The sequence below is a fragment of the Tinamus guttatus genome, unplaced genomic scaffold, assembly GCF_059628265.1.
Source record: "Tinamus guttatus ecotype Peru unplaced genomic scaffold, ASM5962826v1 Tinamus_guttatus_pri_ptg000419l, whole genome shotgun sequence".
In the NCBI taxonomy this organism is placed as follows: domain Eukaryota; kingdom Metazoa; phylum Chordata; class Aves; order Tinamiformes; family Tinamidae; genus Tinamus; species Tinamus guttatus.
Window position 1 is genome coordinate 784,136 of NW_028288953.1, and position 26,648 is coordinate 810,783.

General features: G+C 37.1%; 1 protein-coding gene across 1 annotated transcript in view; it reads right to left on the minus strand.

Annotated features, from left to right (window-relative positions):
• The window catches only part of ERCC6L2 (ERCC excision repair 6 like 2), a 44,251-nt gene extending 19,244 nt beyond the window's left edge, over positions 1–25,007 (minus strand). The window contains 13 exon segments of the mRNA XM_088531446.1: positions 521–616; positions 5,491–5,636; positions 6,490–6,561; positions 10,899–11,018; positions 11,373–11,486; positions 13,370–13,510; positions 14,890–15,097; positions 16,289–16,450; positions 18,614–18,807; positions 19,966–20,085; positions 21,843–22,298; positions 23,624–23,672; positions 24,892–25,007. Coding sequence (XP_088387572.1) covers positions 521–616; positions 5,491–5,636; positions 6,490–6,561; positions 10,899–11,018; positions 11,373–11,486; positions 13,370–13,510; positions 14,890–15,097; positions 16,289–16,450; positions 18,614–18,807; positions 19,966–20,085; positions 21,843–22,298; positions 23,624–23,672; positions 24,892–25,007 — 1,994 coding nt within the window.
• Between the last annotated feature and the right edge of the window lie 1,641 nt (positions 25,008–26,648).

Consider the following 26,648-nt stretch of genomic DNA (forward strand, 5'->3'; position numbering starts at 1 on the left):
TATTGAAGTAGGATAGATATATATAAACACCTCTTGGAAATCAGAAAAGAGGCTTAAAATGGAGTTGGATGGGACAACAAAAGCAAGTTTACTTTTGCTCATTAAAATATATCAGATAACTGGATTTTGAAAGCTCCCACGATTCTTTTACTTTAGCTATTCAGAAGTCTGTCCTTACTGAGGAAACAATATGGTCAAAAAAAAACCAAAAGAAAAATCCAGATTCCTGGAAATACTGCAGTAGCATAATGTCAGACTCAGAAGTGAGTGATGAAAAGAGGCTAATATCCATGAGGGTGAGGCTGAAAAGAACATGGATGTTTTCTTTATGGATTCTGGAAACACCACACTCTAATTAAGGTCAGTGATAATGTACTTCGCCCTGACAAACACAGGAAAAACGCCATCCAGCTTGGCATTTTTATAACCCCCTTATGAAAGGGCCACAAAGAAAAAAAAACTATAGGATCAAAACAAAAAGAACACAACATGGACCAAGTTCTATAGTTTGAGAATGTACCTGTCAATAGCTTGAAGATCATTTGCTGGGTTCCAGGTTGGATCAAACAGTATAACAACATTAGCACCAATGAAATTGAGACCCAGTCCACCAGCCCTAAAATAATAATAAAAAAAAAATAAAAAGTTATCCTATAGCTAAAAAGCTAGGATATTTATTTCAATGCATTAGGGTATAATCCATGTTGGCATATCATTCCCCAACCATAATAAAACAAAAAAACTGAATCAGCGGGCTTTGTTTTACTGTTGCATTAATAACTACCAACCTCTCACATAACCACTGCTGTGAAATGCAGTCTTTGCACCTCAATAGCAAGAAGGCACCTAAGAAACAATTCATTTGGAACAGCTCCTGTCACCTTATTTTACTAAATTAACTGTCTGTTACTTCATGCCCACAGTGACTTATAGGGCCCAATTCCCTCAGAGTATAGTGAAATTAATAACCACTTTACAATTAACCCTATTTAGCTGTAGTTAACAGTTAACATTGTAGATGTATGATGCCAACAGGAAAACCACAGCTAAGATATAGCAGGACTAAGAATCTGCACTAAATTCTACTGCTTCTAAACCCAGGATATGGTTTTGACAACAATGTAATTATCTTTCACTAATCTTTCACTAATCTAGAATATCTCGTATCTATTCTTAATGAACAAAGAACTGTCAAAAGTATCTTCCTATGGTTTATTAGTCAAGTATTAGATATCTAATTGGCCTCACAGCTGCATGTGAGCAACATTCAAAGGTCATTACAAGAAAAAAAAATCATTGTTAAGAAAGCCATGCTGGGGAGAAGGAGTTGCATGGATAGCTCAGCTTACCAGGTTACATCATGATAAACATTTAACAGCTGTGGAGTGCTTTCAGATAAAACATGCAAGCCAGCAAGGAATTGAAGCATATATTTAACCTGAGATAGCTGACTAACGTCATTGCTGAATCCAGCAAAACTGCTCAGTTACTTAGAATTTGGCATGTGCATAACAGACTCATTAGATAGGAACCAAAGTGAGGAAAATACCACTTTTTATCAAGTTGCAAAACAAGCATATACCAAAAAAAAAAAAAAAATCCTGGTTCAGTCAACATTCCTCCATGAAACACAAAAGCTTCTACAGAAGCACACGCAAAATAGTATTACTCTTAACTAATAAAACAATTTTTTATATTGTTCGGTACTTTCAATATGGAATTTGTCCAACGAGGTACTGGAAAACTGAAGTTAATCCAATTTAATTTACCAAACACGTCTTTTGAGTAGATTACTTTATATTATCCTAAGCTTGTTTAAAGCAATGGGAAAGCATTGCAGGAAAAAGAATGAATGGAGGCAAAAACCAAAAGCTTATGGAGTCCCACACCTTTTCATGGAGTCCGTAATATAAATGTAGTTGTAGCCTTTTCCTTCCAGGTGCGGTGTGGTGTTGGGTTAGTTAAATAGGAACTGGAGAGGATGTGGGAGACTGCCAATATTAACAAACATTTCTGAAGGATGAGCATTCTTGAAGTTTAAAATACTGAATTAAAACCTTTGTATTTTTCAGAATACACTACTGTGCTTTGGAATTCTGATGTATTTCATATTAGCGAGGGCATAATTCAGCCTCTCTTCTTCAAACCAACTCTGCAGTAAGGCTGAAACAAGTCAGTATGCTTTTCTAAAGGACTTTGCATTAAAAAATTGCAAAATTTGGACCCAAAATATTAATCAGTAATTCCTTAGTGAAAGTAATGCACACTAATTATGTGAAATAACTGAAGAGGGTACATAGCTTTATAAAAAAATTCCTTTATACTATTTTTAGGCGTGCCACAGAAATTCATGTATTTCGGAGCAGAAAACCAGTGGCTCCTATACTCTTCGTGGACAGAAGGCAGGCTATAGTTAGTTAGTTTGTAAGGAATATCATCCATTTTAAATATCGTTTTAGCCAGAAGCTTAAGTCAAACTATTTCAAGATGATCCTTGCTATGGCTCAAATTAAACGCTCAGGTTTAGTAACATTTCTTCTACAAACAATTGTTTTCTAAATATCATGTTTTAAGACTGCATACTGTGTTAAATAAATGACTTGTTTTTAAATCCTGCAGCTGACAATTTAATACCACAGTGTTCGTAATTTAGAAAATAATATGGCATTAAAAAAAGCCATATGAGCTGTGACCACTTAATTCTATTTACTAAAGTGAGTAAGCTTTTTATTATTATTATTATTGTTATTATTTGAATGAGATTACATGCATTAAAAATTATTGGCAACATAGTTGCGCAGAATCCAAACTACATGAATCCTGCCAGGCATTCAATGCAATGGACAACGTGATCTCCAACTGCTTTGGAGAATCCTGCAGGTAAAATGGAAGTGCATGTGGTAACCATCCATGACAAAATCTACCTGCAAATTTCTGTGACCCTTATCACCTAAGCACCTCCGTGACCAGAAGAAAATGAAACTGAGAAGAAATGGCTTTAGATTAATGCCTTCAGAAAAACCGTAGATAAAAGATGAGTATGGAAAAATAATAATACAGCTTTAGCTTTAAAGGTGGGAATAATAGCCACTCTTATTTCTTCCAGAACCTTATAGCAGCACTGCCCAAACTCCAGTATATGCAGCACCCCATCTACAAACTAATCGGCATCAATGGAGCTGCAAGTTCCAACATTCTCCTTTCTCATTAGCAACTTCAGTGACTATTTTACCATTTGTTAGTGTGCATTAACGTTTATAAGTATGATCAAAAAAAAATAAATCCTGAAAAGCAGAAACATTTTATTTTTCCATGAACCTTAAAAGTTCCAACAGGATTATACATATTTTTGCTTAAAACTAGACTAAATTCATTATTTAAATGTACTGGTCTGATGGAATTAACAAGCTCTGCAGAAAACTGTTTTCTGCCAACATCCAGAGTTTTGCAAATAGTATGGATATCTGTACAACTGTGATCAATACATTAAATACAACACTTGGGTCAAGCTATACGGATACAATTTCACTAATATTTTTTAAAGCTTTGTTATTTAAACATCACTTCCCCAAAAACACATCAACCAATTAAAATCCAAGTCCATTTCCAAAATGTTTTCTGTGGGCTACACATAAGCAATTCCAGGCAGAAAAGGCATATTTTGCCAGTTTAAAGGAGAGAAAAAAAAAGTTAAAAATAAAAAAGAGGAATATGACACAGGAAGCTTGCAAGTTTACAGTCATTGCCACTGTCTGTACTGTACTATAATGCAGTAATTTATAGTCTGATACTACTTGCTTAGAATTGTATGCTAATTGTGCAAATGGAATAAAATGCCAGGCTCACAACCACTACACTGGGAATTCATCCTTTGCAGAATGTATTTTTGCAGCCAACGTGCAAGTGTTGTCAGAGAAAAAAAAAAAAATTGGCTCTTTGAGTAATGGGACTTTCAGAACACATATAAATTGACTGCAGAGAATAGTCCGCCAAAAACACTGCAAGAAGTACAGGGAGAAGAGTATGACCCAATTCTGTCAACTCATTATGCTTTGAGAAATTAGAAGATACTATGAAGTCTTAGTGCCTGAAAATTTTAATAGAACAAAACCAGAATCTTTGCAAAGAACTACAACAGAACCAACTTTGGATGGTTCTGTTTTGTAATCCTTTGGAAATCAAAAATGATCTATTACATCAATCAAGCAAAAAAATTTATTACTTGAGAGGAATTATACACATTGTTTTTCTTAGCAAACAAAGGTTAATGTTGAGTGTGTTTTGTTGTTTGTTTCTTCTATCCCCTCTATAAGATGAGAAACACTATGAAAAACAGAATCAGCGCAAGCACTGTCAATAGGCAATTCACCACGCTCTGCAAGTGCGAGCTGTTACGAAAAGGGAGGAGGAAATCTATCCCTGTTTAACTGAACTTCATTTTATTTCAGTAAATTGATAAAAAAAGAACTTAAAAGGTTATGGTTTTGAAAGTAACTAGACTGATAAAAGTGCAAGCTATCAAGTTTTTTTTTCTAACGTTACAGATGCAGAAATTCCCTGCTGTTTTCATAGAAGATTAATTGTTTAGCCTGAAGAAGGTCTTAGCGAAGCTAAGGGACAGATACTACAGTTCACTGAGATTACAAGCAGTAAAACAAGCATATACCACCAGCACCACCAATCTCTTTGTAACTCTTACCATGTGTACCAGTACCTAGAAAGTGTTTCTAACGTGCTCCATTTGCAATGATCCTTGAGACAATGTCTGACTGCTAATTAAATTGAATTAGCAAGGACTGGTATCTGCCCCTACCTACCTCTAATGTGCATGTTTTTAATAAAGGAGGAGGAAGTGACAGTATAGGGAAGAAAAGATTTGGCTGGTTGCTCTTCCCTTTCTACCTTTGAGTGATAACACAAACTGCATATAACAGGAAACATGGTATAAACAGGAACAGTTAGTATATTTTCATTAGAGGTGAACATATTGTGCTATTCCAAAAGAACAGACTCTTCATCATCAATTAATAAGCAGATTTCATGAGGCATATTTTTAGAAGTATACAGTGGTCATCTTACATGTGGTGTTTGCAGTTCAACATAGTGTTTTGTATTCACACCCACTTAATAGGTCTGCTATCGCAGTAAAAGAAATGGAGCCCATCTTTAGTAAAATAAAAGCTTTTGGGGGATCACTCTACTATGTCAAGTACTACAGCAACTGGAATTTTCAAGTTTGGATTCAGAAAAGTCACTTGCTTCAGATCTGGTATCCTCAAAAGCAGAGGAGAGGGGAAGGAGGGAGGTCTCCAGGTATTTCAAGATGTCTGAAGCCACAGCATCAATCTGTGGCATAGAGACAAAGGAATAATTCCCCTTCTCAGGGTAGTACGTAATCCCTCCCAAGGAGAGTCAAATAAAAAACAGAGTAACCTATTTTCTAAACACTAGAAACGCAGAATAAAAAAAGGACAAGTTAATTTTTCTTACATCGTTGATACAAGGCAAATGTTAATTTCTTGAGTGCCATTGAACTCTCTTACAATTCTGATCCTATCTTCTGATTTTGTATTTCCATCAAGTCTTCGGTAATCTAGACCAGATGCCATACAGTACTGTTCCAGCACATCAAGCAACTGAGGGGGGTGAAAAACAAAGTATTTTATAGTATCTTTTTGAATTCAGCATAACCACTATCTGTATTTCTTTCTAAAAGACCAAGCACCAAAACCAAGAACAAGTCTTTTCCCTTTTACTATCAACATCTTTGAATCACCTTTCTCTATAGCAGCCTAAGGTGATTAATTTTTGTTTGAAGCAGACTTGCTCTCTCCTCCGGCCTCAACAGCTTGTCCCAGGTCTGAGTGATGCTGAGCCAATTCAATAAACTGATAGTCAACTTGACCGTTTTCCCACCAGCTTAGCCAGTTAAAATGGCTTGAAGTACAGTAAATAAGCTCCAGAGCCAACACAGAGCAAGGAGCTGGTACGCCCAGGCAGATTTTGGAGGGAAGAAGTGAAAGACACTGCAACAACTAGAACACAGGCTGTTTTTAAACAACATATATCACAATCTGAGCATTTTACTAATTTTTACTAATATTTTTTGGCTTACCTATCAGCATTTTACTGCATCTAAATACTAAACTTGCAGTCTTCCTTTAAGCCATAAAAGAGAAGATTTGAACTGTCATGATCATTCATCTCTTTAATACTTCTTTAATATTATTATGCTAAATATTCAAATAACCTCCTAACTTGCACCATTTCAGAAAATGCATTTTTCCACAGTAAGGAAGTCCAGAAACAAGTCCCTAAAGTGAAATGCACACACACTTCCAGCTACAATGCTGCACATTGTCCTTCTCAACAGCATATTCCAAAGTATGGAGAGAAAGGAAGTGTGGTAGACAGCTGCTAACATCCTCAGTGCTTTACACTTCAGAGCTTAGTGCTACTGTTACCCAATACAAATCATACAGAACTTACCTTTGTGGAAAAGGAGAAAAGAAGTACTTTATCCTTGTTTTTTCTGAAGTGATTTAAAAGCTGCTGAAGGACCTGGAAATGAATCACAGAAAAAATAAGTCATCTCGTGCAGAATTAATTATGTTTTCAACCTTTAAGTAAACGAAACTGCAACTGATGCCTTGCAAAGTTAAATACAGGCATTACAAAAACACTGTTAGCAACATAATATGTCAAAAGCAAAAGAAAAACTAAGAACAGAAATTCATTTTTCATTGAACTCTGGTGTCATTGTGACAAGATAATCATATCACTGAAGGTAATAAAGGTAAGTAATATTTCAGTCTAGAAGTCTGCAACAAAACGCTACTTATGTGCTAGGTCAGGTTTTGAATCTTTAACAAATGAGCATAGTTCCCCTGAAAACAGGAAGGCCTATTTAAGTTTGTTGTACTACATCTGAGTTTAGAACTTCTTGGAACTTGTCTTCTTAAAATAATCAGTGAGATGTATGCCCCTCCTGCTCCCACTCTCTTTTGTTGCTCTGTTTACAGTAGGTCCCGGCTTCCCAGACTCTGTGCAGACCTCTAAATGCCAATAATCCGCCCACACACCATGTTCCTCTGGTGGGGAAGCAAATAATCCAGAGCCTTGTGTATAATAGTGATACTGTTATTTTCAAAAGAAGCATGTCCACATCTGGCAATGGCAGCACAAGAGTACTGTGCAGAAGCTATACACAGAAGGGAGAAGAATTTTATGTACCATGTCTGTAGCTTTCTCCCACTGGGCAATAAATATTTTTAGAAATTATTTATTCAGTGATAAACTGTTAATCAATACAGATTTCACTAAAATAAATCTTGAACAACCAAGTAATATGGAATGTTTACAATAACTTTACAGTTCTGAGAGGTAATAGCTTGAGTATAAAACAGTAATTCTCCATTACTCATACTTCCTTTTCTATACACTAAGCAGCCACTTACAAGTGAAAACAAGGAACAAACAAGATTATTTAGCCTGTTTAACTGCATAAAAAAGAGAACAGGATTAATTTTATGAGTAAAAACCCCCCATCAGGTAATTTAACCAAAGGTAAGTACGTTTTCATTTTATTACACAAACTAAAACAAAAATGCATGAAAAGACAGCAGCATGCTTTTAAAGTAGGAATAATGTGGCTACTGTATTATTGCTGGTATTACTAGAGTAGTAAGTATAGGTCAAATAATTAATTCCCTACAGCAGAACACAAAAAATTCCACCCAGTTTGTTTAAACAAAATGGATCAGTGTCACACTCACTGAGATTTTAGGTATTTCTGAAAGTAGTTATTTTGAAAAAGAAATACCTGATCATATTCAATCAAAACAAAAGTGTTTTTTGGTAACTTTTACATTAATTTAAATGGGCATTCCCCTTTACTACACATTACTATGATTTGCTTGACTGAGAAAATAAAAGTTTTACCTCTCACATCTGAGAACACTTATCTGTACACATCTGTCTGTTTTAGCCTACAAATGTTTACGACTTCAAAGCTATGCCTGCCTGGGTTATGGTCATGTTTATTGGCGAAGTTATTATCATTTGCAGGTCTGCTTTCATAGACTTGCATTTTGCTCCCAAAATAATGGTATTGTCAGGAAAAAAAAATCCAGTAGTCACTCCTAAGAGATTTGCATTAATTATGAATAGTACTTCAAAATTACACAAAGGAATATTTGTGACAATATTCTATGGGCAGTTCAAAATATATATATATATATAATTTCAAGTTTTGAGATTTTTAATAGTCATCTTAGTCTGCATTTTAACAAAAATGTAGAAGAACGAGACAATGTGCACATGACAACTACTGCAGACTTTAAATTATTTTCTCTATATCATTTCTCTCACTTCTTTTGCAACAATAGTCCTTGATACTTCTGGTGTTGTCAAACTGCAATCTGCAATCTGTGTGTTTGAAATGAATGGGATCACTTACACTTCCAGTTTCCCATTTTTCTGCTTCATGATCAAAGAAAACTAGTTGCCTACATAACAGCACATTCCTGTTATACCTCATTCCTTGTATAGTCCATTCTAGTCTGTAGACTATTCCATAACTATTTCAAGTTAAAACCTAGGCATAAAGTTCATCTTGCAATAGAATTTTTAAGGTTCTTCTGCAAAAGTCTTCTGAAATGTATTTTCAGTTATACTACAAACGCATAAAGGGATAATTCCAGAAAAACGGCTTAAGATAAAATCACCTCATTCAAGTGGGTAGTACCACTTCTTTCTATAGCAGAGCAAGGGATTAAGGGACTGGAGCATCTATCTTACGAGGAAAGACTAAGTGAGCTGGGCCTGTTTAGCCTGGAGAAGAGAAGATTGAGAAGGGGTCTGACCAACATGTTAAAGTACCTGGAGGGGTGAATGTAGGGAGCTTGGGCTAAACTCTTCTTAGTGGTGGCCAGTGACAGGACAAGGGGTAATGGGTAGAAATCGAAACACAGGACGTTTAATCTCCATGTGAGGAAGAACTTCTTTCCTGCGAGGTTGACAGAGCCCTGGAAGAGGCTGCCCAGAGAGGTTGTAGAGTCTCCTTCTCTGGAGATCTTCAAAACCTGCCTGGATGCCACCCTCTGCCACATGCTCTGGGTGTCCCTGCTGGAGCAGAGAAGTTGGACTAGATCCAACCTCAACCATTTTGTGATTCTGAGATACTGGAGATATGAGCAATGCTTATGTATGCACAGCTGGATTACCGGGACTGTTCTACCCAGGTCCTTCTTATAATCTTAAATTGTGACTAGCAAGCCCAGGACAACACATTGTTAATTCTACATCTTGCAGACTGTTGTGGCCACACTCTTATTTCACTCCCTCATGATTGCATTTATGTGATTCCAACGTTACTGATGGCACTAGGCACATCCCACAACTAAAAGAAAAAAAAAAAAAAAAAAAAAAAAAAAAAAGCCCGAGGGTCTGTTTCCCCACTGATTCTACCTGTGCATGGTCAGAGAAGAGAAAGTACTTTAGCAGGAACACTGCTTCTGCATTTCTGCAAAAAATTGCAATTGCCTAGCTTATGAGCTTCATTAATAAACCTCTGTCTATTTTTCTTTTTTTTTTTCTACTCTGGAACAAACTATTATGACAAGCTTTCCCTTTGCAAATATATTCATTTACAAAAGAATAATCTATGCCAAAATTTCTGAAAACTCCTAATTAAGTTTTAATTAAATAGATCAATTAATACCGTTTGCTCCACATTACCACTGGAAAGTTACAATACAATTTCAATTAATATACAGAACATCTATAACTTATAGAACAGAAGATTTTAATTATTAAAGCAGAACAAGACTATTAAAAATATTTCAGTATAATTTGCCTGTTCTTTCTCAAAAAGTATTTAAAAAAAAAAAAGTAGCTTTTATGTTCTACTATATTAAGGCTCTTCTGTGCACTTTTTCAGAGTAAGACGTGAAAAATCCTCCAAATGCCTTAGATTTCAGAGTATAAAAACCAAAACCACCCGAAGTAGCTTCTTCTTTAAAATCAAAAACAAACAAACAAACAAAATGTAATTTAGCCAATTTACTTTTAGAAGACTAACTCCAGTGCAATCTACATGAGTATTAAAAAAAACAAACAAAAAACTCACTATCATACCAGACACATGTGAAAATTTTTGGTATTACAATTACTCCAAAGCAAAACTTAATGAACTCAAAAAAAAAAAAAAAAAAAAAACTTTATTTTTCAAGGACGACTACTTGGCTTGTTAAAAAAAAAAAAAAAGTTCTCTTTTTAAAAATCTAATACAAACCCTCAAATTCAAATTCGTATGAAGTGGCTAACTTCCGTAATCTAATAAAATAACTTTGAGTTTACATATACTAGTACGGAAGGCTCCCACTTCCAATGAATGAAGCTTGCAGTACAATGCCAGCATCTTAAACTATAGCATCTCTGTAAACCTAGCATTAGGCATCCTTCCTTTCAGGCACAGAATTATCATCATATACTTCAGGATATTACATCTGTGCCAAGACATATATCCTGAATTAACACAAAATTAAAGTTCCCCTTAAAAGGCAGATCCATTTCCACCTAGACAAGCCATTCATTCACTCTTAGATATATTTTAGCAAGTTTGCGAGGACTGAAGAGCACAGATTTCTACAGTATGGCACCAAATAAATAACCACAGAGGTCACAAGAATCACAGGATGTGCAAATCACTGCAGGGTCTATCACTAAATAAAGCTATTAAATTTTAGGTCACTTACTATTTTCTTACCGTCTTTGCAGAGTGTCACTCTGATACAAAAACACCTCCAGTGTGGTACCATCAAAATACTGATAAAAAAAATTGTTTATACGTTGTTTTAAATTCAGGAGATGATTTTTTCATAAAAAAATGAATTTACCTTCATTTTTCCACTGTACTTTGGATCTGAAATTGTTTCAAAGGCTGCATCTTTGCTTAACTGCACAAAATCTGGAAAACTGGAAAATACCTGGTTGCATACCCGCTTGATATGTGCTTCCTAAAAGAAAAGCAAGAAGTTTGGATAGGCATAAACATTAGAGGTACATGAGAACTTGTTTCCACCTGTTAAACTCTTTTTTTATGGCTAACACTAATCTAACTCAACTAGAAAAAAAGTTACATATTTTTATTTAGTTCAGTGCAGTACAGCTCAGTACAGAAGTGCTGGATAAAACATTTACTGTATGTTTTTCTATTCATATAAGAAGGACTCAAATATGAAATCAGTGATTCCAGTTACTGAAGCAAGACATGATCACAAATCCTGATCCTGGGCCAAGATTTTTGTGAGACTGCCCATAGTTGCTAGTCTCAAGCCCCGAGAGCTTTTTTAGGCATTTCTGAAACTAACCTGCTGCTTACTAGTAGTGTCCATCTGCAGCAGTGCAGCATGATTTGCAACTTTCTGTAGGATTGTCAGGTAACTGAAACGCAGTGACTTAATTGTTTCACCATGAGCATTTGCCTACAAAAAAAGTAAGAAATAACTATGAAAATTCTCTTGAAAGTAAGAAATGTCCCAAAGCAAATGTTGTTCTAACATTTACTACACATAGTTAACGGTACTACCAATTGTAAGTAGCATTAAAACTGGTTCCAAAGAGATACATAAAACAACCAAAAACCACCTCCATTTCTCAGTTTGTGATCCTATTAACAGAGCAGATCTCAAAAAGCCCAGCTATGTTCATAGTTTGTTAAGTATTTCAAATAGTGTACCTGTGGAACTTGCTAAGATTACCAAGTAGTCCGTGGTTGACAAAAATCAGCTAGCTTTACAACTGATTTAAAGGTAAATGAAACCAGACGTTTGAATGACTTCTTACCAATAACTGCTAACTTTACTTTTCAGCAAAAATTTATCAAGTTTTATGAGCATCGGAAGTAATATAACTCAAACAATTTTAAACATTCTGTAAGGCTTTCCTCTGCAGTGATAGCATCAGATAACTATTTTTCTGGTTATGGCTGGTTGATATGACCAATATAGGTTTTCTTTTCCCTCCTCAAGTTACTTGATTTTGTGGTTAACTCAGAATATCGCGGTCTATAATAGTACCACAGCATCCACATTCCTGCCAAACATCATCTGTTCTACAAAAAAGAAATCATGAGAAACAGAAGTCTGCAAAAAACTAACGTTAATATTAATGAAAAGCCATTAGCAAATCCTCATCACAGGTAATATCTTAAAATAAAGACGCAGAGTAAAACCAGAAGAATTCTTACTTCAAGAAAGAGCCCAGAAAGAAAGGGTAGATAACAGTTACTGTTCTTGGGTATAACAAAAGAACATTACTACACTATGAAAAAATACTTACAAATTTAGTAAAGACAACAGTCCTTTGCCTACAGAACTATTTTTTGATCATGAATTAAGAAATGGCATCTAGAAAAAAGATTATATACCTTCCAGGCCACTACCCTTTAGGACACTCTCTAGTGTACATAACAAGCTAATGTTTCAGTACCAGTATGAATGGATTGCTCTACTGCATGATATAATTAAACAAGAGAATATTTCTTCTCTGATTTCCATCCGAAATGTTCTCATTCTTACTGCTTGAACAGCCTGACAGATTGTTTTCAATGAAAGATGTAAAAGACAAACTATATGATTTGGAAAAAAAATACACAAACCAAAGCACATCAGAAGGAAATTAGGGAAAAATCAAGCATGAGATATATGCTAAATGTGTATTAGCCACACTTGAATTAATCTCAGTCTATTGAAAGATACAGACAAAACAAATAGCAACGTAGACTAATCAACTGTTTTAAGAACTTAAGAGAAGATGGAAGAACTCTTTAAGAGTTGTCACTTTAGTGAAAAAGTTCTCCTTCTGGTTTAACTTGGCTGCTAACGCAATTCTCCCTTCAGTAAAGGCAAAGGAAAACATAAACACAACTTCAGCTTATTGTGCTCTAGCCAAACAGTTTGCTGGGTCCAAGATACCTCTAGTTTGCAGCTTCTATGCTGACCAGTTGATCTGTACTGTCACAGTATGTCTGACATACAGGACATCCTGGAATAGTACGCTTGCCACTGTCAACTGTGTCAGAGGTGCATCCATTTATCCAATATATCTATATTATGGCCACCAGCTCATGATGTGTAAAATGGCTGTGCTGTGCTCCTGAAGTGCCTGATCTCACTGTTCTTGTGATGCAATCCAATGTATCTAGACAGCATCTCCCAAAAAGAAAGATGTGCGCACTAAACTAGTGCCAAGGCCACGGCAGCCATTTGCACCAGTTTTTCATCTTAAGGAAGTCTTCTGAGGAAAACTTATCTACTGATCAAACAGGATAACCACATTCTAAAATCCAGACTGTAGAAGCTCTTACCTTGTAACAACAGTTCTTCCTTCTACGTCCACTGCTGCAGCTACAGGGCTCTCCCGCTCGTAACACTAAGCTTACATCCTCTGTCTCCAGCACAGCCTGGTATACTGCTTTCTGGAATTCTGTCAGGGAACAGTACACCATCTGACAAAGAAAGAATCCCAAACTACAATCATGTTCAACATACAATGAACAGCAAAGGGCATTTCAGAGACAGAAGAAAAAAAGGAGCATTATCCACCCACAGAACAGAAAACTGTAGCCAAAATGAACATATAATTATTTAATCCCTTCTAGAATACTACAGAGAGTATCAATATTGATCCACAACAATCTTATGTTGGGTATCCACAATGTTTTCAATTGAGTTTTTTAGCGGGACATGACGGAGTGCAAGGGTGAGCACAACAAAGGCATAACTGCAATTAAAGATCATCCTGTTTTGACGGTCCCTTTATTTGTCCTTTCTTTCCTCCTCCTTAGGCACTCACTGTTGTAGGGCACTACCACAGGCAGAACAAATAAAATACAGTACAATTAAATGGTGGTCTACGGCAGCCAGAACAGTGAGGAAGAATATGCAGTGCTAGGGCCAAAACTCTTATCCCTCCTCTTAGAGGCCATGGGTGGCATCTCCACGACATCTTTAGCCTTAAGCAGCAGGAGACAGAAATCCCAAGATCATTCCTTAACCTAGGCCACCCACACGGCAGCAGCAGCATGCTGTGCTATAATAATACAACAGTAACTTGAACATATACTTGCACTAACGAGAGAATGAAAAGAATAAAACCTGCTAGATTTAGAAAAGCAACTGACTGCCTTTTTTGTTAATCTTTCCTTTAGAAAATATTTTAGATGGCATTATTATGCACTGAGAATTAAGAACAAATAGAAAATTCTGAAAACAAAAACAGCTGCAAATAAATTTATCTAATTAGAAGAAAAGCACAAATATACATAATAAGGATTCATCACAACTCTTAGCTATAGTCATAAAGCATTTTTTTCTTTACACATTTACAAAAACATCAGATGGATTGATGGATTATAGACCTAGGGCAACCAATTTTAGGTATGTTTTGGGGTTTTTAAATGACTAAAAATGGACGAGTTGAAAAAGAAAAAAAAAAAGTGAAAAGCAAACTGCTCTGTGTACAAAATACCAAGTCTTGAATTCATAAGTCCTACATGGAATTTCAAGAGGTTTACATACATCGCAGTGGATTTGCACAGGTAATTACAAAAGTGCACATAAAGCAGATGCATAAATTTCTAGTCAGAAGTCTAGCTGAGCATTTTCATGCCTGATTAACTCCATTTCAGCAAGCAATCATACTAATTATGCGAACAAAGTACACTAGCGCATGTGCATTTTTTTCAAGGGTCTGGATTCTCCAAAGAAAACTATAAAATACAAGAGGCATGATGAAAGAAGGGAAAAACATACACACACACACAACAAAAACAAATGAAGAAATATATTCATTAGTGTTGTATTTGAAATACGCATATGCTCTTACTCTGTCTTCCTTTTTTGGCAACTGATCACTGATAAGAGCTTTAGTACGTCTGAGGAACCAGCCAGACATTTTTGCTGCTAGCTTCAGCATGGCCTTGCGACCTGTTGCTAGCTCTCTTTTAGTTGCAGTGTGCTTCTGGCCATGCTCCACTGGATCAGAAAATTTCTTCTTGAAATGCATTCTAGTTCCCAAAAGCCCTGGTACAGCCCTATTAAAAAAAAAAAAATAGAGGGAGGATTGGGTGGGGGGCGGAGCGGGAGAGAGAGGGAGAGACAGAGAAGAGGAATATGAGCATTTTCTTTACTTCAAGGCAGACTATCATTTCCATTGATTAAAAGCATACCATAAATTGTTTCTGGCTAACAGCAAGTGGTCTTAAATTAACTATCTCTAGGGAAATGAATAAAAGTTGTGTATATAAATAGAAACATACTACTTCCAGACATTCTGCTTTTTTCAGTTACTCACTGTGATCTTCAAATCTTAAAAGGGAGTCTCCTAAGGAAAAGGGACACAATTTCCAATAAATCTAAACATCAGCAGGCCATCATAAGTCACAAGTATAGATAACCTCCAAAGAACAGGGCCGCTATTATTCAGGAATCTAAACACAAAGCTGAGCAGCCATGTTTGCAATTGTTTGTTCTTCCCTTTTTTTTTTTTTTTTTAATAAAAACAGGTTATATAGATATTACAATTTAATTAAGATCTTAAGAAGTGCAATGGGAAGAAGAATACAGAAATCCTTGACAACATGATAGTTTTGAACAATCTATTACAAGCACCACCATAGTTTTAATGATATAGATGCAATTCTAAGCTTGGCATTGAAGAATCTCTTTCTTGACATTTAAAATACTTTTTTAAAATACATTTTTTTTCTCCTTTGTAAAGTAAGATTATTGTGTTTGGATTTATATCTAAGTTTATTTGCAGCTCTCCTTTAAAACTTTCCCAGGACAAGAATTGGTGGTTTGTAAATGTATGCATATTGAGAAAACAGCAAACTACTGTTACTACTTTCAACTTCTAAGTAAGTCAGGTTGACCTGCAGGTACTGGACTGGGCACAGACAGTTGCTCAAAGCTGTAAAATGACTCTAACTCTGGGAGAAAAGCAAGAAAAAGAGACTCTTAGAAAAGAATGATAAAGGTAGGAAAAAAGAAGACATATCTTTTTCCTAAATTCCACAAAGAAGCAAGATGATGAAGACAATGCCAAATTTACTAAATACTTGCAAAAACACACACTGCAAATGGATCTACAAAAACCTTACCTCAACACATATATGTAAAAACAGATATTCTTACAGGGATCTTGAGGGTTTTTACACAGCCCTATATTGATACTGCCACAAGGCAAAGGGGTTTTTAACCATAAAAAGAGATATTTTACTTACCAGTCCATGACACACCAAAGCTCTCTCATATTGTTTTGAAGAATTGTTCCTGTAAGACCTATGCGAACATTGCACTTCAAGGCCTTCATTGTTTGAGTTATTTGAGCCTTTGGATTCTTGATTCTGTGCGCTTCATCTACTATGACAGCAGACCACTCTACACTGCAATCAAAAAGGAACATCATCTTAACTGAAAGTATTCATCCAATCATCTCACAGATCTGAGTAACAAACATAAGCATGATTACGATAACCAAAATATGTTTCTTATTTTACACTTACATTACATTACTCAGTTTCACTACATGCTATTCACCTAATAAAATAAGTGCTCTTCATTAAGCCTGATGGCTAAACTGCATAGTCAAATGGATGGAACTACTGTTGACTGTATCAAACATTTTCTGTGGAAAAACATCTCTTTCCATCTCTGGAGATATCAACCCAGCACCTCTTAGCAGCACTCATTGCATTCATAAGTTAAATATACAAAATTTGATGGTTTTCTGGAGGAAGACTACTGAAAAATGGTAAGGGCAAAGGACCTTTTTTTTTTCCTCAACAAAACCCATCCAGCATAAATAAAAGCATACAGAAATCTTTTCTATGAACATATGATTAACATCAAAGCACTCTGATCTTACTTCAAAAAATAAAATGCAGAAACTGGCATGTTTAAAAAGAAATATGCTTTCAGGGCAAGTCCTATAAGACTGACTTTTGAATCTCTATGTTCTTCTTTTCCCCTTATGCAAGTTTTCACATATCCACTCTAAAGCTTGGCTAATGCAGTAATATGAAATGAGATGTCAATAGATTTCACAGCTAACTTGCTATAAAAGCTGGCAAGCCAACTTAAGTGTTTGAACCTAAGATCATGTCATAGAATTGTTGAGGTTTTAAGGAACCTCTGGGTCATCAAGTCCAACCCCTATGCTCAAGCGGAGTCACCTAGAGCACATTGCCCAGAACTGCATCCAGACAGCTTTTGGGTGCTTTCAGAAAAGGAGACTCCACCACCTTTATGGGCACCCTGTTCCAATGATCAGCAACCCTCACAAGCTATTGACAATGTTGGTCAGAACTCGCACAGTATTAAAATCAGTAATTCTTACTTAAGACCAATGTTTTGGGTCAATCCACCATTCCACATAAGCAAGACATCTTTTCTCAGTGCCATGAGAAGACCACCTGGTTACATACTCTGCAGAAGCCTGTTCAGTCAATCTGCACACTGAAGCAACATACACTTACAAGTACAGTCACCATCTGTGTCATTACAGTCAGGGCAGCACATGCATCAGCTGTTCCCTGACTACTAATTGACATTCCACCTTAAAGAGTCCCTCAGAAAGACAACAGACTAAATAAGGTGTGCTAACCTAACACCTTTAGTTGTCTTCTACTTGGCTTTTTTTCCCCAGACCTGAGCACAGACAGAAAATCCCACAGTTCCAGTAAGGACCATTCAGAATACCAGAATGTTCTCTAGTCCTTTCCCATTACCTGAGAAAGCCTGCAGGGCCATCAAAAGCACTAGAGAGCAGGCTCCTATTGATCGAGCTGTTGATAAAACTCCAACTCTAAAGACCTCAATTCTCCCAAGTCTGTAAGGCATTTGAAACTATGTATACATTTTCCTATGTACATACACAACACACACACACATGCACCCCCACACCAACTTAATCTCAAAGTTCTTAGGAATCAGAAATTTTGTCAAGCTTGTGAAAAGTCACGTGAAGCATAAGTAATAAGCAAAACATCTTATGAATACTTGTTAAAAGTATTCAACTCTTTTCTTACACTATACTGAAAGATAGAAATACCTTCTGCGTATCTTTTAGCTACCACGACTTTTCAGGTAGGCGACTCCTGCAGCTTTTAAGAACATTTCATGAATGGGGTAACAGCAAGACTAGCTATGTGAAAATATGTAATTTTGTTGCAGTCAACCAGTAGACTCATTAGACTTCACAACCATATATGCCATGCTGCAAAAGAATGAGTAAAAAGTTCTTATCGAAACATGACCTCGAGACACCTAAATACTTTCATGGTCACTAAGGAAGAGGGATAGGGAAAAAGACTAATTCACTTGTAACTATAGCTTTCTGAAAACATTTTAAATAATTTATTTTCCTAAGCACCCCTCTACAAAGATAGCATATGGTATATTCACTATATAAGAGAGGTTCTCTTCTTCCATGCAGCAAGCCATTGGATTTAACAGTAAAGACTTTATAAAAGAAAGAATTATAAATATTTGTAAGGGACAGTTTAAACAGACAATTAAAATAAGGATTGCACAAGTAAGATTTTTACCTGTTAAACTCATCCAAATATAGGCGAAGTATTTCATACGTTGTAAGGGCAACTTCACATTTCCCTTGTCTGATGCGACTCAGATCATCATCCTTTTTACTGCCATGCAAGATTGCAACTTTGAAGTAACCCCATGTGTCTAACTCATCCTTCCAGTTGTAGAGCACAGAAAGAGGGGCCACTATAAGGAAAGCCTGAAAACAAATAGCTGTTTAGGAAATCTGAAACACAGCACTTTCTCAAATAGGAAAGTTAGAATCTTGAGTTTTATTTTACTGTTACATAGTTTGAATTTTGTTTAATTCTGTCACATCTGTGTTTAATATTAATCTAGTGTTACAGACACAGAATAAAGAAAACATCTAAGGAATCAACAAAAAATCAAAAATATTCAACTTATTTACAGTGTGCAAATAGTATAGGAAGCGACACATACACTAAAATACTACAAAAATACCAAAGCAATAGTGTTGCTTATTCAAATTATACTCTAACAGCATTTACATAAATTAACAGATTCATTTCCACAGGGAGAATTAAGAAATTGCAATAAAGCAAACAAGACACTATCACTTTGCTTTGATAAAACACCTGTATCTTTATATCATAAAAGATTACACAGTCAAAACAGAAGCATGAAGAGATCAAACAGTTTGCTCCTACTCACTAGGTTAGCAAATACTTGAGTTCAGAGCAGAAAGTATCAAAATATGCTTAAAGGTTTAAGATATCACGTACATTTATCATAGAACCATAGAAGGATTCAAGTGAGAAGTGATCTCAGGAAGTATATAGTCTAATTTCCTGGGCAAAGCAGGGTAACTGAATTCAGACCAGATCACTTAGAGCTTTGCCTTGTGAAGTCTTAAAACCGTCATGAATGGGATACAGTCCACCATCTCTTTAGGTGACCTGTCACAACGCTTATTTCTCCTCATAGTGATTTTTTTTTAATTCTGTCTGGCCAGAAACACTGTTTTTTGTTCATAATCATTTTGTCAATCAAATATTCCAATAAAACAAAAACAGCAATAGATTACGGAAAATTGAATGAATCTTCTCATGGTTAAAATTAAAGCCAACTTTGGATAGCTCTTCATCACACAATTCTTATATGAATGTCTATATTCATTCATATAGATACATACTTTTTTTTTTTTTAATTTCAGAAACACGGTTACACAAAACTCTACCATCAGTGACACGAGTTTTTCAAACTACTTTAGTCACAAAACTGCAAAACTTGCATATTTGCAAATGTCTTCTGTACAGAGATTTCTAAAACAAAGTCACAACAAAATCTGCACTTCCTTTTCCCCAAAGCCTTTAAATTTGTATCAGCAATATTTTACCTTCTTGGGCCTACACTTCAACTCTTTTTTCACTGTTCTCAGTAAAAATTCTGGCATATTATTTTCAATATCTTCACGTGTTCCCTTTTTGTGCAGTACAGCAGCCAGAAATGAAATGACCTAAAAAAGGAAATAATTCACAGTAATCAGATGCAAAAATGCAAACAGATAAGATTTATTGCATGTAAATATTTAGGACCAGATCCCAAATTAGACTTTAAAAAAAAAAACTGACTTCAGTTTTTAAAATAGGAATCTCTCTCGGGGGAATCCTGAATTTGTGGCAACAGCAATTCTTGCTCAATTCTACATGTCAGTCATCTAAGTGGACAAAAGTTTGGAAAACATGGATAAAGGAGCCAAAAAAAACTAAAGATGAAACAACCCCAAGAATTTTCCTGAAAAGGCACTGCATGTGAAACTTGGATGTGAAAGCAAAAGGAAAACCTGCTTGCTAATTTCACGTTAGATTCTTAGTAACAGGTAATTTCCTGTTCCTTCAAAATCCTGTCATCTACAAAAACAGTTCTTTCTGATGCATTTAGGCACCTTCTTTCCATTGTACATTCAGTCACCTGCCTCAACCAGTCACCGTCAAGTGATTTTCTTCCCCTTTGACTATGGGACAGCTATTACAAGATATTACAGTGGGGACAAGCAGCTTGACTTGGGCTATTCAAAGCTGCTCCCATGGCAATCCAAAACAGGCAGAATGTACAGAGGTATCTGGCCAGAACACTCATATTTGTAAAACCTGCTCTGCATAAATGTATCTCGGGGTTAAGCAGCAGCAACAACCAGATGTGCTGCCAGACAGAGGTGTCCTTCTTTTGGAGATTCAATGGGCCTGGTTTACTAAGTCAGCTCTCGCCTCTTCCACTGGCAGCTGGAACACAGTGGCTCATAGCAGGGCAGAGGTAAAGCTGTCAGCTGTTGCCTTCTAAAAAAAAAAGAGAGAGGCACCCAAAGCTTTCCCCCTCTAAGCCTGGGAAGAACAGGACATCCAGCACTACAGAACTGACAGAAAAACACCCGAGTGGAGGCAAAGGAGGAGAAATGGGAGTGAGAAGCAGGTATGCAGAAAAAAAGGCTGGGGGGGAGGGAGAAGGAGGGGAAGGCAATTTTCTATATAACACTTCATATAAATGGAAGCTAGGAGGTTCCTGCAAGTTTGCACATGATCATAGAATCACAGAATCCTTAAGTTTGGAAGATGTTTAATTTTAGTAATTTTAGTCTAGAAGAAGAAAATTCAACAAAACAAAGTTCTTATGGAAGAACTATGCATCACAAATTGTAACTAAAGCAGATTGTAAAAGGGCTCAACTTTACTGAAAAACCTTTGACTGTTCTAGGTAAAGCGGGAGCAGAAGCAATCTAAAGGTCCTTATAGGAAACTTTAAATTTAGTAAAACCATGGTTATAAAAACATAAAAAGTTTTTTTCTACTTGTCTCTATCTCAACGTTAGCTTGAAAAGAAAGAGCCAGCCAGACAAACCAAATTAAGCAAAAATCCATTCAGAAACAGAAGGAATATTGAAGTGCAAAGGACTTCTAGAAAAATCCTTCTCTCAGAACTTGTGCTATAGTTTAAGACTGGAAAGGTTTGGCCAATTGACAAGTATACAACAAATCTTCTGTAAGACTGTAAATGAGTCAATGGCTATATAACAAGTTTTAATTAACATTTAATTTACACATACTCTTTCTCCTCATATGCACTGAACTACTTTGCTCATACTGTAAACTTTGAGAATACAAACACTGCACTTTATAAATAAATAATTTTTAAAAAACATATTTTTCTTCTGCAGGCTTTGTATAGTGACTAAATAACCATCAGATGAGAATTCCACGGAAATTCCCCAAATCATACCTGTATTGTTTTTCCAAGGCCCATATCATCTCCAAGAACACATCCTCTTTTATTAGCATAGTGTCCATACAGGAACTGGGCTCCTTCCCTTTGATAATCACGTAGATATCTGTTAATCGTATACGGAATACAATCCCCATTGTCAGACAATTTAAAAGCAGTAGCAGAAGAGGGAAGATTTTTGTCAGGAAAATTAGGCTTTTCAAGATCGTCATCATCAAATATTAAATTTTTCCATGGGTCTTTACTGGACTTGACTCTATGAAGTTTAGTTACTAATATTTTCCTTTCTTCAGACTCCAAGAATGATACAACAGCAAATGTTTCCTTGTCCTTTTCAATAGACTTTATTATTCCTTCATGAAGTTCCCCATTTTCAAGAGAAGGGGCAAGACATTTATCGCCAATGCGCCATGTATCTATGGGGAAAAAAGAAATAAAAAGCACAGTGAAAGCCTATCCAAATATACGAAGTACTTCATTCTGTCACACTACTCATCTATCTTGTCTTTACATTTCATACATAAAGATAACTTTCTACATAGTAAATGTTGCTAACAGAGATTGGAAACAGGAAGAGAAGAACAATGGTGCATCAAAGCTCGGAGAACACATATCAGATTAACAAAGACACATCCAACTAAATACCCATACAAGAAAATATAAGGCTTTTTCTCTTTTTACTCTAAAGGGAAAGACCTAGCAAATATGAGTTGCACAGAAGGTTTTCCAACTTGAACCAAGGGAGAGTTCTCTTTGAATATGAGGAAACCTTTTTCAGCCCTCCCCTTTCCCAAACCAATGAAACTGATACAGATGATTAACCTCAGCGCTTTTACTGTTTATTATTCTTATTTATTTTTTAGAATATCATTCTTCTACTTTTGTGAAAAAGCAGCAGCAGTGAGAGGTATCTGGGACAGGTTTTTATAGAAAGAAGCAAAGAGAGAAAATTTTGCACCAGAACAAGTATTTGAACTTCACAGCTATGATCAGTGGCAATACACCTTCTCTGCATACTGATTTAATGCTGAGACAACAAAACAAGTAGAAATAAAACTCAGATACTTTTCAGAGTGGTAAGGAACAGAAATGAGGAAGTCCTGAAGGCAAGAAACTATACCTTCCCCTACTGTTACGTGTCAATGCAAAGAAACTAATTGAGAGTATGTTCTTCTGAGACATCTTCCCCCCGCTCCTGGAACCGTAGACTCAAGAGAATTTTTCTTATTAACTGAATCAGTGATAATATTTACATTTTTAATTTAATTAAACTATGTGCAATAAAAGAGAACACAAGAATACCCATCTAACCCACTACTCTGTAATGACCAGAAGTCATAAATTGACTTCTGAGTATCAGTAAATATCACACAAGCATATAAAAAAACACTCTCTTCTAAAATTCTCCAGGCTTAAACTATTTTTTAATTCCTACAGACCTTCTGAGCCAGGTGGGGCTGACTCGTGAGTAAACCCCAGGAAATCTCTCTTCCCATTACCCATTCCATTCCCTTTCAACACATGCAAATTTCCTCCATGCAATATCTTTTGACTATGACTTCCACATGTCTGCTGTATTGAATACTTTTGTCTGCTATAAACTTGGATTCTACAACCTAACTGATGACTAATGAGCTCATAACCCTACCCTTTCTATATGCGGGCTCCACATCAGGCCTTATATTGTGGATCTTTTTTCAGAACACCTCCACATCACCCTGTTCAGGTTGAGAAGCCTCACCACACTGTTTGGCCCGAATGAATAAGCTGTTCCATACCTTCAGCCATTCCTGCTGATCTTCACTGAAGCTTGCACTTCTAATGCATCTTTTTGAGATGAAGGCCAGAGAAGTACATACAGCAAATCACATGCAGCAAATCTACGAAAAGTTAAGGCATTTCTACAGTCTCATATGCACACCCAGATACTTTAAAAAAATGTACATGAACTTCTAATAGCGTTTAAATCTTGCAACTGCAAGATTTTGCAGTTACAACATGCAGTTGCTCAAGATCAGGAGGCAAGGTTGATAAAAGGAAACCAGCTATATACAGCATGCTGTTAAATATGCAAAACAAAATTTAAAATGAGAATTTCCATAACTACTTTCTTTTACAGTCATATCTAAAGTGACTTGTGGCAAGACACATGACTCTAAGAAAAAGCCTCAAAGCCTCAATTTAAAACTATGATTTAAGATTACAGTGCCTTCTTTTTTTTAAACTAAAGATTTACTTGAGTTTTATAATACTGCATATAGCTTGATAGAATTTAAGGTGCAAAGCACAGTGAATAGCAATGGCCATAGTTTCAGCAATACCAAAATCCAAGCTTAGTTAGAAATAAGGCAGAGAATGCGAGAAAAAGATAGACTGGTAAAGCAATGGAAATAAAACTACCATTGTAACAATATCCTGTACAAGTCAAAGCACACCATTTAAGCAGGCCAATTCACAAACTTTTCAGGAACCACAACAATTATTTCAACAATTAGTTCTAACTTTGTTCATTAATAAGTTCATTCTTGTATGACTTCGTAGAGTGGACATACCAACGTGATTTTGTACACCTGTCATCAGTGACACAAAACAGTACCCATTTAAGATGGCTGGCAATAGACATCCTGCTGCAAACCTGGAAAATGTGCTGCTATACAGATATGTATCTATCTATCTATCTATATACACACACACACACACACACATAAACATGTTTATACAGATATCGTTCTAAATTATGTTGATAATCCCTATTGTCAGGATCTAGCTCATTACGACAATGCTCCTATATAAAATAAATGACCATGAATACCTCAGATGTGAGGTTTGACCACTGAAGAGGGTGAAGTTTATTTTCATCCCCAAAACATAAACATCTTTTAAAAAACAAAACGCAGGTAAAACATAAATTTTCCTTTCTAGTGTTATAAATCTTAAACACGAAATGTTAAAGGAAAAAAACGCCAACAAAATTAAAAAACGTGTTTTTGGGGGAGGCACTGAAACAGGATGTTCTGAATCAACTTCCACACACGTTTCCACTCACCCGTCCTCACAAAAAGTGCCATCAAGTTGTGCCCCCTGCCGCGGTGGCGGGCCCCGCTGCGCTAGGGGACCCGGGCCGGCGCCGCAGAGCCGCTTACCTGGGCCGTCGTCGCACATTTCGGCCTACGGCCGCTCGCGCAGCGCGGGGCGGGGCACGGGGGCTACCGCGAAGGCCTCGCTACGCGGCCGGGCCCCCGGGGACCCTGGGAGCCGCCGCCGGTAACGGCCGCGGTGCCGGGGGCGGGGGGGGGGGGTGGAAACTGTCGCCACGGGCGGCGGTGACAGCCGGAACGCACCGGCGGCGCCCCGCCCCCACCGCGCCGGGCTTGGCCCTCCGTGCGGGCCGGCGGGGGCGGGGAGCTATCGCGAGAAGAGTGGCGAGCAGAGCCGCGCGCGAGCCAGAGGCAGCAGCGCGGATGGTCTCGCGAGGCTGGCGGGAGGCGGCTGCGGTCGCGGCCGTTATGGCCGTTGGCGGGGGGATTTTGCGGCGCTCCGTTATTCGCAGGCGTCTCGGCAGTGGAGTTTGGCCTTAGGACGGCCTTAACACTCACTTTGCTCCTCAGGAGAGCGAAATCCAGTTTGCTATGAGGGGTAACGAACGCCTGGGCTATGCGCTGCCTATATTTACAAGCAGAAGATCAAATGTGTTTCTGTACAGCAGTGCCCAGAGGTAGAATCTGCTGTTAGTATTGCTGCTCTGCAAACTTTCAGTAACGAAAAGTAACAAAATACAGTGCCATGTGAACATGGCCTGGTGGAGCGTGTTTGTTCAAGGTGGAATTTAATCAGGCCACTTCAGCTGTTCTTACAGTTTCATAGAATCATGGAATGCTTAAGGTTGGAAGGGACCTCTAGAGATCATGTAGTCCAACCCCCTGCACGCAGGGTTACCTAGAGCACGTGGCACAGGACTGCATCCAAGCGGGTTTTGAAGATCTCCAGAGAAGGAGACTCCACAACCTCTCTGGGCAGCCTGTTCCAGTGCTCTGTCACCCTTACTGTTAAGAAATTTTTCCTTAAGTTCCTGTGGAACTCTTGATGCTTCAGTTTCTGGCAGTTTCCTCTAGTTCTGTTGGTGGCCACCACTGAAAAGAGGCCAGCACCATCCTCCTCACTGCCTCCCTTGAGGTACTTATATACACTGATCAGATCCCCTCTCAGCCTTCTCTCCTCCAGGCTGAACAGGCCCAGCTCCTTCAGCCTTTTGCTGTATCTTCAGGGCTGGCAGCTGTCTTGTAATTTGTTTTAAACAAACTGGAGCCTGCAGGTTTTTCCTTTTCTTGGAAAGCTATATTCTCTTGCAGAGACTGATGACAGCAATTCTTTTATTATCAACAGATCTGGCTGGGTTGGACTGCTTTTTTTACGAACCCATCTCAGCCCTTCAAATCATCAAAAAGTCAAAGCAGTGGGACATCCTCTTTCAACAGAGATTTAGATTCGGAGTAACTTGTGCTTTGCTCACGTTTTTACTCAGAACTGGGTGATGACTTGCTTTTTCAGAGTGTGTCAAATTTGAAACTAACAGGGGAAACAGAGATGAACCTTTACCATCTTTCCACTTCCTGAGCCATTTTAAAATAGAAAGCACTGAACATTTTTTTCCAGTTGATAGTACGAGTTTCAGAGCACCAAAACCCAATAACCAGGACTGTTCTTCTTTTTCTTCCTAAATAACTGAATAAGTGGGTTATAAATATCTCTAGACAAATATACCAAATAGACAATTTTGGTAATGTCTATATACCAGGTAGACAA